The sequence below is a fragment of the Oncorhynchus kisutch genome, linkage group LG23 (assembly GCF_002021735.2).
Source record: "Oncorhynchus kisutch isolate 150728-3 linkage group LG23, Okis_V2, whole genome shotgun sequence".
Classification (NCBI taxonomy): domain Eukaryota; kingdom Metazoa; phylum Chordata; class Actinopteri; order Salmoniformes; family Salmonidae; genus Oncorhynchus; species Oncorhynchus kisutch.
Window position 1 is genome coordinate 37,937,767 of NC_034196.2, and position 14,437 is coordinate 37,952,203.

The 14,437-nt window shown below is 42.8% G+C and overlaps 1 protein-coding gene across 2 annotated transcripts in view; it reads right to left on the reverse strand.

Moving 5' to 3' along the window:
• Window positions 1–9,782, reverse strand: part of prrc1 (proline-rich coiled-coil 1) — a 35,695-nt gene extending 25,913 nt beyond the window's left edge. The window contains exons 1-3 of one of the 2 annotated variants that reach the window (XM_020457447.2): window positions 9,452–9,782; window positions 8,380–8,492; window positions 6,930–7,340 (exon numbers count right to left, since the gene is read on the reverse strand). In XM_020457447.2, coding sequence (XP_020313036.2) covers window positions 6,930–7,340; window positions 8,380–8,476 — 508 coding nt within the window. In that variant the 5' untranslated portion in view covers window positions 8,477–8,492; window positions 9,452–9,782. Of the gene's footprint in view, window positions 1–6,929; window positions 7,341–8,379; window positions 8,493–9,443 lie in introns of both variants that reach the window. The other variant, XM_020457448.2, reaches the window with a different exon arrangement.
• Between the last annotated feature and the right edge of the window lie 4,655 nt (window positions 9,783–14,437).

Below are 14,437 nucleotides of genomic sequence, written 5' to 3' on the forward strand. Positions count from 1 at the left end.
GCCCTCTGAAGAACTGAACAGCCCTGGTCCTCTGCTGTCTGTTATTCCCCATATTCCCTTTCATCCACCGGCACATTGAATATTTCCTCTCCAAGCACTGCGAGTACCCCTATACATTTTATTTAATTACTATGTAGAGTCAATCATATACACAATGTGATTTCACTCCTTGCTTGGACTAACTAATTCTTAGCTCTTTAGTCTAACTGTGTGTTAAAGTTTTGTTTTCACAGTCAAATCCTGTCCTGCCCTTAGTGGAGGAGTTGGGCTCTTTTCCAACACAATCCATGATGAGCCTTTTTCTGTACTGAAGCCTCATCCCTGTCCTGCACTGAAATCAAGCCTCTGAACACCTCTGCTCATGCCTCATACCCTCATTCAATCACTGCTGCCCTTCCCAACACTAAGTAGCCCTCTTATTCCCATTCCCCATAATATTTTATTATAAATGTCTTTAAAAGTTTCAGGTTAAAATCAAAGCTCTTAGATGATTTTTTAAATGCGCTCTGCCATTAGTTCTGCGACTATACCATGGGTCTTCCATCCTCAATTTTTCAAGTCACCAGCCTCCACTGGACTTTACAACGCTGGCCAAACGAGATGTAGCTACAAACAAAACAGAGTTAAGCGGTTGCAGTCTGCCGTGAAGAGTTCATCCATGTATATGGATAAGAGTCTAGCTACATTTTCAGATATTATACATTTCTAGCTTCGTCAGAAAGTTGTTTTCATTGCAAGTTAAAGCGTACTGTTAGCTAGCTAGTGAACGTTAGCTTGTGTAGTACTATTATTCCATTTACAGAACTATTTGCATTCTTAGCTATAGCCTAATGGTAGCTAGCTAACATTGAACCTGGTTGGTTATCTTTAACTACTTGCAGATTCATACTACAGCTATGACATAATTTGTATTGGTTGGTCGAAGTATGAGTTGGGATTATGCTGGTTCATTGTTTAGTTAGCTAGCTACATGTCTAAACGGAACACTTCACCAGATGATTAAATCCCATCCACTTTGCCTGATGTGGCTGGGGGTTGGATCTAGCATTTCCTTCATATGACCCATCAATTCAGACAAGTGTGTCAGGTAAGTGTAGTCTAATAATTATAAAACATTTTTATGACGCTATCACTTTCTGTTATTGCTACTATGCAAGTAAAAATTGCAATGTACAGTTTACACCTTCTGTATCCTGTGCATGTGACAAATCAACGTTTTATTTTATATAGTGTGTGTGTTTACCAGAGACAGTAATGTGAACAACAACATGACCTGCACCAAAATCAGATTAGGATATAGGCCAAGGACAAGATAAAGTGGATTTTTAAATGGAGTTTTTCATTATAGTAGGCAACTTTCACCACTTTTAGTCTTTGGTTGTTCACTAAACTAATCACTGTTTATCAAATATCCTCACATGTGAAGCCTTAAAAGAGGTGGGTGGGGCTAAGGCTTAAGATATCATAACCGCCATCGATAAGAGACATTACTGTGCAGCTGTATTCATCGACCTGGCCAAGGCTTTCGATTCTGTCAATCACCACATTCTTCTTCACAGGGTTAAATTCTCGGGCCGACTCTCTTTGATGTATACATCAATGATGTTGCTCTTGCTGCTGGTTATTCTCTGATCCACCACTATGCAGACGACACCATTCTGTATACTTATGGCCCTTCTTTGGACACTTGACTAACCTCCAGACGAGCTTCAATGCCATACAACTCTCCTTCCGTGGCCTCCAACTGCTCTTAAATTCAAGGAAAACTAAATGCATGCTCTTCAACCCATCGCTGCCCGCACCTGCTGGCCCGTCCTGCATCACTACTCTGGACGGTTCAGACGCAAGTATTTGTAGTTGTCCACATATTCTAAGTGTCTGGTTAGAGTGTAAACTCTCCCTCCAGACTCACATTAAACATCTCCAATCCAATATTAAATCGGCTTCCTATACCGCAACAAAGCATCCTTCACTCATGCTGCCAAACATAACCTTGTAAACTGACCATCCTACTGATCCTAGCCTCCAACACTCTACTCAACAAATTGGATGCAGTCTATCACAGTGCCATCTGTTTTGTCACCAAAGCCCCATATAATACCCACCATTGTGACTTGTACGTTCTCGTTGGCTGGCCCTCGCTTCATACTCATCGCCAAACCCACTGGCTCCAGGTCATCTACAAGTCTCTGCTAGGTAAAGCTCCGCCTTATCTCAGCTCACTGGTCACCATAGCAGCACCCACCCGTAGCACGCGCTCCAGCAGGTATATCTCACTAGTCACCCCCAAAGCCAATTCCTCCTTTGGCCGCCTTTCCTTCCAGTTCTCTGCTGCCAATGACTGGAATGAACTGAAAAAAAATCACTGAAGCTGGAGACTTACATTTCCCTCACTAACTTTAAACATCAACTATCTGAGCAGCTCACAGATCATTGCACCTGTACATAGCCCATCTGTAATATAGCCCATCCAACTACCTCATCCCCATACTGTATTTATTTATCTTGCTCCTTTGCACCCCAGTATCTACCTGCACATTCATCTTCTGCACATCAATCACTCTCGTGTTTAATTGGTATATTGTAATTACTTCCGGCGCCGACAGAGATGGCGGCCTCGCTTCGCGTTCCTAGGAAACTATGCAGTTTTTTTAAACGTGTTATTTCTTACATTAGTACCCCAGGTCATCTTAGGTTTCATTACATACAGTCGAGAAGAACTACTGAACATAAGAGCAGCATCAACTCACCATCAGTACGACCAAGAATATGACTTCCGCGAAGCGGATCCTGTGTTCTGCCTTTCACCCAGGACAACGGAATGGATCCCAGCCGGCGACCCAAAAAAACGACTTCGTAAAAGGGGGAAACGGAGCGGTCTTCTGGTCAGACTCCGGAGACGGGGACATCGTGCACCACTCCCTAGCATTCTTCTCGCCAATGTCCAGTCTCTTGACAACAAGGTTGATGAAATCCGAGCAAGGGTAGCATTCCAGAGGGACATCAGAGACTAACGTTCTTTGCTTCACGGAAACATGGCTCACTGGAGACGCTATCGGAATCGGTGCAGCCAGCTGGTTTCTCCACGCATCGCGCAGACAGAAACAAACATCTTTCTGGTAAGAAGAGGGGCGGGGGAGTATGCTTCATGGTTAACGTGACGTGGTGTGATCATCACAATATACAGGTACTCAAGTCCTTCTGTTCACCTGATTTAGAATTCCTCACAATCAAATGTCGACCGCATTATCTTCCAAGGGAATTCTCTTCGATTATAATCACAGCCGTATATATTCCCCCCCAAGCAGACACATCGATGGCTCTGAACGAACTTTATTTGACTCTTTGCAAACTGGAATCCATTTATCCGGAGGCTGCATTCATTGTAGCTGGGGATTTTAACAAGGCTAATCTGAAAACAAGAATTTTATCAGCATATCGATTGCGCCACCAGGGGTGGAAAAACCTTGGATCACTGCTATTCTAACTTCAGCGACGCATATAAGGCCCTGCCCCGCCCTCCTTTCGGAAAAGCTGACCACGACTCCATTTTGTTTATCCCTGCCTACAGACAGAAACTAAAACAAGAAGCTCCCGCGCTGAGGTCTGTTCAACGCTGGTCCGACCAATCTGATTCCACACTCCAAGACTGCTTCCATCACGTGGACTGGGATATGTTTCGTATTGCGTCAGACAACAACATTGACGAATACGCTGATTCGGTGAGAGAGTTCATTAGAACGTGCGTTGAAGATGTCGTTCCCATAGCAACGATTAAAACATTCCCAAACCAGAAACTGTGGATTGATGGCAGCATTCGCGTGAAACTGAAAGCCCGAACCACTGCTTTTAAATCAGGGCAAGGAGACCGGAAACATGACCGAATACAAACAGTGTAACTATTCCCTCCGCAAGGCAATCAAACAAGCTAAGCGTCAGTATAGAGACAAAGTAGAATCTCAATTCAACGGCTCAGACACAAGAGGACCAGGATGTCTTGCTCCCAGGCAGACTAAATAACTTTTTTGCCCGCTTTGAGGACAATACAGTGCCACTGACACGGCCCGCAACTAAAACATGCGGACTCTCCTTCACTGCAGCCGACGTGAGGAAAACATTTAAACGTGTCAACCCTCGCAAGGCTGCAGGCCCAGACGCCATCCCCAGCCGCGCCCTCAGAGCATGCGCAGACCAGCTGGCTGGTGTGTTTACGGACATATTTAATCAATCCCTATCCCAGTCTGTTGTTCCCACATGCTTCAAGAGGGCCACCATTGTTCCTGTTCCCAAGAAAGCAACAGTGGTAGGCTTGATTACCAACAACGACGAGATGGCCTACAGGGAGGAGGTGAGGGCCCTCGGAGTGTGGTGTCAGGAAAATAACCTCACACTCAACGTCAACAAAACTAAGGAGATGATTGTGGACTTCAGTAAACAGCAGAGGGAACACCCCCCTATCCACATTGATGGAACAGTAGTGGAGAGGGTAGTACGTTTTAAGTTCCTCGGCGTACACATCACAGACAAACTGAATTGGTCCACCCACACAGACAGCATCGTGAAGAAGGCGCAGCAGCGCCTCTTCAACCTCAGGAGGCTGAAGAAATTCGGCTTGTCACCAAAAGCACTCACAAACTTCTACAGATGCACAATCGAGAGCATCCTGTCCGGCTGTATCACCGCCTGGTACGGCAACTGCTCCGCCCACAACTGTAAGGCTCTCCAGAGGGTAGTGAGGTCTGCACAACGCATCACCTGGGGCAAACTACCTGCCCTCCAGGACACCTACACCACCCGATGTCACAGGAAGGCCATAAAGATCATCAAGGACAGCAACCACCCGAGCCACTGCCTGTTCACCCCGCTATCATCCAGAAGGCGAGGTCAGTACAGGTGCATCAAAGCTGGGACCGAGAGACTGAAAAACAGCTTCTATCTCAAGGCCATCAGACTGTTAAACAGCCACCACTAACATTGAGTGGCTGCTGTCAACACACTGACTCAACTCCAGTCACTTTAATAATGGGAATTGATGGGAAATGTAAAATATATCACTAGCCACTTTAAACAATGCTACCTAATATAATGTTTACATACCCTACATTATTCATCTCATATGTATACGTATATACTGTATATCTACTGCATCTTTATGTAATACATGTATCCCTAACCACTTTAATTATGCCACTTTGTTTACATACTCATCTCATATGTATATACTGCACTCAATACCATCTACTGTATCTTGCCTATGCCCCATCACTCACTCATATATCTTTATGTACATATTCTTTATCCCCTTACACTTGTGTCTATAAGGTAGTAGTTTTGGAATTGTTAGCTAGATTACTTGTTGGTTATTACTGCATTGTCGGAACTAGAAGCACAAGCATTTCGCTACACTCGCATTAACATCTGCTAACCATGTGTATGTGACAAATAAAATTGGATTTGATTTGACTTCCCCACCATGTCCTATTTATTGCCTTACCTCCCTTATCCTACCTCATTTGCACACACTGTATATAGATTGTTCAACTGTATTATTGACTGCTTATTTATTCCATGTGTTACTCTGTGTTGTTGTATGTGTCAAACTGCTTTGCTTCATCTTGGACAGGTCGCAGTTGCAAATGAGAACTTGTTCTCAACTAGCCTACCTGGTTAAATAAATGTGAAATATATATATTTTTTAAAGGTACACCTCCAATTGACTCAACTTATGTGAATTAGCCTATCAGAAGCTTCTAAAGCCATGATAGTTTCTGGAATTTTCCAAGCTGTTTAAAGGCAGTCAACTCAGTGTATGTAAACCTGTGACCCACTGGAATTGGGACCCACTGGAATTTATTCTTGGCCAGTTCGCAGTTGTAAATGAGAACTTGTTCTCAACTAGCCTACCTGGTTAAATAAAGGTGAACTAAAGAAAAAGAAAAGAAAGAGGGTGTGAACAATGCTGAATGGGTGTAGACAAAGAAGAGCTCCCCAGTAGATGTACCAAAACATTCTCAAAAGTGGGGTTATAAGTTTAAACTTTCAAGGCAGAATTACTTTCCCATTGTTCTTCAACTGCATTTTATGATATACCATTTTCTAGCTCTGAGTCTGTATTTTTTACATTGGATAAAAGTATAATTTCAAATTTTGCTACATAAGACTGAATCGAAGCGGTCGGTCACAAATGCTCACTAACAGAGATGTAAACAAATCTGCGCATAACATTTGAGAGAAATAAGCTCTTTGTGCATATGGAAAATTATATTTTTGTTTAATTTACAACCGACAAAAATATATATCCATTGGGGTGTGGGCAGGCTAAATAAAATGTCCATATGGAGAGTGGGTAGGACTAGTGGAGTAGTTTGCATGTGTCTCTTCTCCATGTGCGTTTTTGTGTCAAGCCCTAGAGAAGGCCAACCCGGAACCTGGCAGTCCACTGAGCCGCTCAAATTGGTGGGCTTATTTCCCTCTCTGCTTGACCACAGATAATAGCTTTCCCTTTAGCCCACTGACCCCTTCCCCATCACACACACACACACAGAGGGCAGAGTAAAAGCGCTAGACTGATGACCATGTTTGAATGTGCATTCTAGGAGATCCAAGTCAGAGAATATCTTAAGGTTATCACCTGAAATTGTTCACCTTTCCCCATCACCATACATTGCAATGACAGTTCAGTTTAGCACTAAAAAGGCATTGGAAGAGAGCACCTTGGACACACATGGACTTCCATTCAATTTCCACTTTACAACTCTTGTGTTGGGAATGATATACCCAGATTGAAGTCTCAGGCACTTTCATCAAGAGAGGATGACCTAACAGACCAGAAGCTATTGATAATACCGAGGCCTTTGCAATCAGTTCAAATCGACAAATATAGCCTACACCACGTGGCTACTTTAGCTCCGGCCAGTCGGCAGCTTTACCTGTCATCGGGGCGGCACTGGAGAAACTGGGCATGAGCGGCGTCTGCGGTGTGCGTCCGGCGTGTCCCCGCGTGATGTCATAGCCCGCACTCATGGTAAAGCCTGTGGTGGGCGGGCCCATCGGTGGCGCCGCCATCACCGGACCGGTCGGAGGCAGGGCCACAGCGCCCATCGGGGGCGCGGAGGGATAGGGGGAGGAGAAGGCCATGGGGCTGGGGGTGTAAGGTGCTCCCCCAATGGGCGGAGGGGGGTAGGACAGGGTGGGTATGGGGCTGCCGAAGGGAGGGGGCGCGGAGGAGTGGATAGGGGGGATGGAGGTGGAGACAGCGAGAGGGGCGGGGGTTGAGAAGCCCTCGGGGGCGAAGGTGGATATGCCGGTGGTTCTGGGGAGGGACAGGGGACTGGACAGGCCTGGAGGGGAACAAGAGAGTATTATTGAGTAACAAATAATAAGGTAAGTATGAGAATGTTTAAAGGGATAATTCACCCAATTTACAATGTACATGAAAGTTGGAGCAAAGACCCCACTGAACCAAATCTTAGCGTAGCTATATCTTTGAGTGTAAAACAATTCTCTATCACTAGCTATTGTTCCTTTAAACCCAACATAATGACTTGATAATACCCTAAGCACTACTGCATTGGCTGAAATGAATGGCTCGTTGTACAGCCTGGCCTACGTCGACATTCTGAGGATCGTCGGGATGTCATTTCCATTGTAAGAAATACAATGGACAGGCTGCTTCCATTGCACTTCAGAGAACATAATTTGCCCAAGGCTTCAATTATTTCTGTGATAAGTATTGCTGTGTTACTGCAAAGTTATACAGTGAGCAGGTGATTATCAGAATTGACTTGCACGGTTCTGCCTAACAGCCGACCTTGTCCCTTTGTCCCACACAAACTCAAGGACAGACAGTCTCTCATGCCAATGTTCCAAGCACTAATCCCCTCCGCTGCTTTGCATCCCATTCCAACAACTGACAAACTATGACCTCAAGCCGTTGACCTCTCTCTTGCTTGATGTTGTGACTACGGAGATACATACTGCTAGAAACTGAGGATGTGTTTCATTGCAGAATGACACTCTCTCCCCTCTGAAAGGATTGATATAGCTGAAAGCAACATGGAGAAGTCTAGGTGGAGCTTTTGATAATAGACTACTCTGTAAAGGAGAATGAATGAGGGCAAAAAGAAGTGGACAACTTTCTGGAATGAAATACAGCCCAGAAGATTGAACAGTTTTAAGACAGAAATGTAGCATTAAAATATAAGGCTGCATTTTTTGCCTTGGTTTAGGATATAGACCTGGCAGATTTGTAGTAGCAATTCCATGCTTTTGGTAGTGTACCGAACCAAAGCTGGACGTATAGCTTGCATTTTGTGCCGTTGGTGGAGGTACCAACGTAGGTTGGAAGCAGTGCATCCACTGTATCAATGAATGACTTACACATAGTCAGGGGAGGGGGGTTGACTGCGGCTGCCATGCTAGGGGGAGGCAAAGGGGAGGCGGGTGGGGTGGTCTCTATTCCACTTTCTTCCATCATCTTCCCGGCTTTCGGTCTGCCACATCAAAGAAAGGACACATTATTAGACAACATGGCTTGAGTTCTTAGTATGAGAGGCAGTTCTTTAGTTGAGGCACGTTTAATGGTCTCTACACAAGACTAAGTTGGAATGGGTAGGTGTCAGAAAACATGGAAGCTAAAGCTCCTAACTGATGGCCCCCTCTCCACTGTAACTCGTCAGTTCTCTGGATAGGTTGGTATTCTTTATTCCAATGAAACGTAGGAAGCCGATGTAAGCCTGGTAATAAGAGAACTACTGGAGAGCTAGGGATAAAGGTGAGTTCTGTATACACACACACACACTGAGTACAAACAGAACGTGGCACTTTCATAAAAAGCGCAACGGTACATCGTTGACATGATATTGGTAGTTGCTGTTTTTGGTCATTGTATTATTACCTACTTGTATTATTCTAGTGTTTTTTTTTTATTGTAGAAAGATAAAATAGTGACTGCCTGGCCTGTGCCAATACAACTCTTGGCAAAATGCCGGTTGTTAGCCAACAGTCAGCTGTTGCCACGTCTTCATCATGCAGATGCGCACGAGTGTGCATCAATGGACAGTGTGCATGCATGTGTTTTACATGAAATTGTGGAGTGTAGACTGCTGTGCCATCAATAATAGTTCGCCTTTGATGTAACATTATAAAATAAACAAATGTAACTAGTTAACTAAAGGCAACAGCTAGCTACCTCTTTTAGTTATCACCTTGTCAACTGCAACATAACTTTATAGCTAACTAAACGCACAATTATTTTGTAACTTTTAGGTTGTCTGCGAGACTGAGGTTTTATAACTAAGTTACTGTTAGCAAACTAGAGCTGGACGTGTAAGTTAGCTAGCAAACGTTAGTTATGCTGGTTCATGCTAGCTAGACTGATTTACCGCAAGACAAAGGCATTCATGTAATGACTGACTTTTTTTGCACTTGACAGAAGTACATACATTCCTACCTGAAATCTTGATATTCCAGAGAAACGAGTGGGTGGAAAATCAATCACTTTCCAATGTATTGAGCCAAAAGAGAAGTAGCAAACGCACTAACTGTGGAAAGATGGCCGCGTTCTAATGACGTCAGGCATTGCCACGTATTACCAAAGTGGGATGAACAGTCGGCTCGTGTTACTAATCCAATGTTTTCCTTTTTTGTACCCTTTACTGTGTATACTTTACTGTATTTATACTTGGGATATCACTTTTCAACAGTAAACGTTCCAAAATCGCTGGAGGAAGTAAAGTGACAGAACTATTGGTTAAAACTGTAACACCGGTTCTCTGATAGTATGAGTGAGGTATTTCACTATGGGATACGCCTCCAGTTTATTCTTCAGAAGACTTATTACACTACGCCAGCCATGATTGGCTGGACGTCGAGATGTGTGCTTCGGAGAAGGGTGTCCCTCCTACCCTATGCAGCTTCTCTGAGTCATTCAAGAATAAGCCAAACCTCTTCCTCGCTCATCCAAGGAGGGTGTTCTGGTGAAATATCTCACTCATACAATCAGAGAACTGGGGTTACAGTCGTAACCTATAGTTCTCTTTCAAGTATTTGTTTTTGTATTTCACTATGGGATATACTGACCTCCGTATTGCCAGATAAGCTTATCCTGACAACCGACTGCCCTTTGCTATATATCACACAAATAGGCATTGCACCTCAGAAGATCCTACACGTAAAACAGCATACTCCAGGGTCGGTCCATCACTCAAGGGGGTCCATCACTCATGGACATGGGGTACTGAAAATGTATATGGTTATATTATGTAAGAACAATGGTGCAACACTAATAAAAATATTATTTCATAACAAACACGCTTTGGATTGCAGTCACTGTCCACTGTTCTGAAAACACATCAGTACACTGTTGAATTGTCTCCTTTTCCTAGACCAGGTATTCCCAAACTGGATGCCGCCGGGGGTACGCCAAATAAAAATGTGATTCCCATGTAATTTTGTATTTTTTTTGTAACAAAAAATAATCTTCACATTTTCAAACATTCAATTTATATTTTCCAACGGGGCTATACATTTGTGTGAGGTTTATTTCTCACCTGAGGAGCCTCGTTTCACTGCCAAAAATCATGTCAAATACAGGTAGCCTAGTCAAATAATTAACATTCAATCACATTAACCGTGACTCTCTCGCTGGAATTCCACTAACGGTTTGTATGTAGCCAAACGTAGCAGCTGTTCATGTTGGTATCTGTACTGATGGCGCAAAAGCCATGACAGGGAGACAGTGGAGTGGTAACGCGTGTGCAAATAGTTGCTCCCGACACCACTTTGGTACATTGCAGCATCCACGAGGGGCTCTTGCTACTAAGGGAATGCCTGACAGCTTGAAAGACGTTTTGGACACTACAGTGAAAATGGCCCCTGAACTCGTGCATTTTCTGCACTATGCAATGATATGGGCAGCGACCATGTAACGCTTTTACAACATACAGAAGTGCACTGATTATCAAGGGGCAAAGTATTGACACATTTTTTTGAATTGAGAGACTAGCTTAAAGTTTCTTTACTGACCATAATTTTCGCTTGTCTGACTGCTTGCATGATGTCGAGTTTCTCACACGACTGGCCTATCTGGGTGATGTTTTTTATTGTCTGAATGATCTGGATCTAGAATTACAGGGACTCTCCGCAACTATATTCAATGTGCGGGACTAAATTGAGGCTATGATTAAAAAGTTGGAGCTCTTCTCCGTCTGCATTAACAAGGACAACACACAGGTCTTTCCATCATTGTAAGATTTTTTTTGTGTGCACATTAATTCAAGCTTACAGACAATGTCAAATGTGATATAGCGAAGCACCTGAGTGAGTTGGATGCCCAATTACGCAGGTACTTTCCCAAAACGGATGACACAAACAACTGGATTCGTTATCCCTTTCATGCCCTGCCTCCAGTCCACATACCGATATCTGAACAAGAGAGCCTCATCGAAATTGCAACAAGCGGTTCTGTGAAAATTGAATTTAATCTGAAGCCACTGTCAGATTTCTGGATTGGGCTGCGCTCAGAGTATCCTGCCTTGGAAAATCGTGCTGTTAAGACACAGATGCCCTTTGCAAGCATGAACCTATGTGAGAGTGGATTCTCGATCCCTCACTGGCATGAGAACTAAATACAGGCACATACTGTGTGTGGAAAATGATTTAAGACTGAGACTTTCTCCAATACAACCCAACATTGCAGAGTTATGTGCATCCTTTCAAGCACACCCACCTCATTAACCTGTGGTAAGTTATTAACTATTTTCAATTAACAAATAAGGTTTTATATGTAAGATGGTTAAATAAAGAGCAAAATTATAGATTATTATTATTTGTGCCCTGGTCCTAAAAGAGCTCTTTTTCACTTCCCACGAGCCGGGTTGTGACAAAAACGAATTCTTATGTTTAATAAATGTGTGTGTGTGGCAGGCTCACAACGATGGCAAAAAACAACATTTGAGAGTGCACTGACCCTGGTGCTAGAGGGGGTACGCAGCTGGAGGTTGAAGGGGTACGGGACTATTAAAAAGTTTGGGAACCACTGCTCTAGTGGAATGAGCCCGTGGGCAGGAGACTCAAGACCCTTACTTGTGTAGGCCAAAGCAATAGCCCCCACTAACCAGTGGCAGAGGCATTGTTTAGTGAGTGCCTTACCTGTGTGAGGTTTTGCCCCAGGAAACAAAACTGCAGAATTGATTCATATGTAGTTTTCCATTTTATTTTGGTAAATTAGTTGCAAGCCTGAAGATGTAAAATGCATGCACTAGCCCAGGGCCACGTTCAGTTGCCAAACGTTCTTGAACGTTGCAGATAGAAATGTGATGAATAGAGCTGATGTGATTTCTTATTCTACATGTCAGAGACATGTTTGTTCTACATAGAAATAGGCTATCTGAATGTTCCAAAACGGTCTGCTCTATCTTGGGATGTCCATACTCCATTGAAGTTGACATTTAAGGGGTTAAGTAAAAGTTAAGGTTAGGGTTAAGGTAGGGTAGCAGTGTTGTGGTCGAGGCACTTAAACTCAAGTCCCAAGTCTCCTGTGCTTGAGTGGAGTCACTAGTCCCTATGGCTGAAATCAAGTCTAAGACCATTGAGTTACGAGTCCATCAATTTAGAACAGGTCTATATTATGCAATTGTTTCTAGTCACCACCATGGCAGTATATCGCCAATCCTTAATGAAAAATCTCACCTAACTTACTATTCATCACTACCTCACAAGTTATACTCAATATCTGTGCTTAAATACTTACACTGAACAAAAATATAAACACAACAGGCAAAAACTTAGTTCATATAAGGAAATCAGTCAATTTAAATAAATTCATTAGGCCCTAATCTATGAAATTTCACATGACTGGGAATACAGATCTGCATCTGTTGGTCATAGATACCTTATATTTAAAAAAAGGTGGGGGCGTTGATCAGAACTAGTCCGTATAAACCACCATTTGCCTCATGCAGCGCCACACATCTCCTTTACATACAGTTGATCAGGCTGTTGATTGTGGCCTGTGGAATGTTGTGCCACACTTCTTCAAAGGCTCTGTGAAGTTGCTGAAAATTGGCTGGATACTGGAACACACTGTCATACACATCGAGCCAGAGCATCTCAAACTGCTTAAAACTTCTTATGGCTGGGGGCAGTATTGAGTAGCTTGGATGAATAAGGTGCCCAGAGTAAACTGCCTGCTACTCAGGCCCAGTTGCTAATATATGCATATTATTAGTATATGTGGATAGAAAACACTCTGAAGTTTCTAAAACTGTTTGAATGATGTCTGTGAGTATAACATAACTCATATGGCATGCAGAAACCTGAGAAAAAATCCAACCAGGAATTGGGAAATCTGAGGTTTGTAGTTTTTCAACTCTTTGCCTATCGAATATAAAGTGTCTATCGGGTAAAATTACACTTCCTAAGGCTTCCACTAGATGTCAACAGTCTTTAGAACCTTGTTTGATGCTTCTACTGTGATGGAGGGGGGAATTGGAGCGCGTTCACATGAGAGTTAGCTTGAGTTCCATTGCATTTCTGAAGACAAAGGAATTCTCCGGTTGGAACATTATTGAAGATTTATGTTAAAAACATCCTAAAGATTAATTCTGTACTTCGTTTGACATGTTTCTACGGACTGTAACGGAACATTTTGACTTTTCGTCTGGCCTGCGCGTCATGAATTTGGATAACTGGGCTAAACGCGCAAACAAAAAGGAGGTTTTTGGGCATAAATTATGGACTTTATCGAACAAATCAAACATTTATTGTGGAACTGGGATTCATCAAAGGTAAGTGAATATTTATAATGTTATTTCTGACTGTTGACTCCACAACATGGTGGATATCTGTATGGCTTGATTTGTTGTCTGAATGCTGAACTCAGATTATTGCATGGTGTGCTTTTTCAGTAAAGCTTTTTTGAAATCTGACACAGCGTTTGCATTAAGGAGAAGTGTATCTATAATTCCATGCATAATAGTTGTCTTTTATCAATGTTTATTATCAGTATTTCTTTAAATTGATGTTGCTCTCTGCAAAATCACCTGATGTTTTGGAATTACTAAACAACGCGCCAATGTAAACTCCGATTTCTGTATATAAATATGACCTTTAGCGAACAAAACATACATGTATTGTGTAACATGAAGTAATATGAGTGTCATCTGATGAAGATCATCAAAGGTTAGTGATGAATTTTATCTCTATTTCTGCTTTTTGTGACTCCTCTCTTTGGATGGAAAAATTGTGTTTTTCTGTGACTAGGTGCAGACCTAACATAATCGTTTGGTGTGCTTTCGTCGTAAAGCCTTTTTGAAATCGGACACTGTGGTGGGATTAACAACAACTTTATCTTTAAAATGGTCTAAAATACTTCTATGTTTGAGGAATTTTAATTATGATATTTCTGTTGTTTTGAATTTGGCGCCCTGCACTTTCA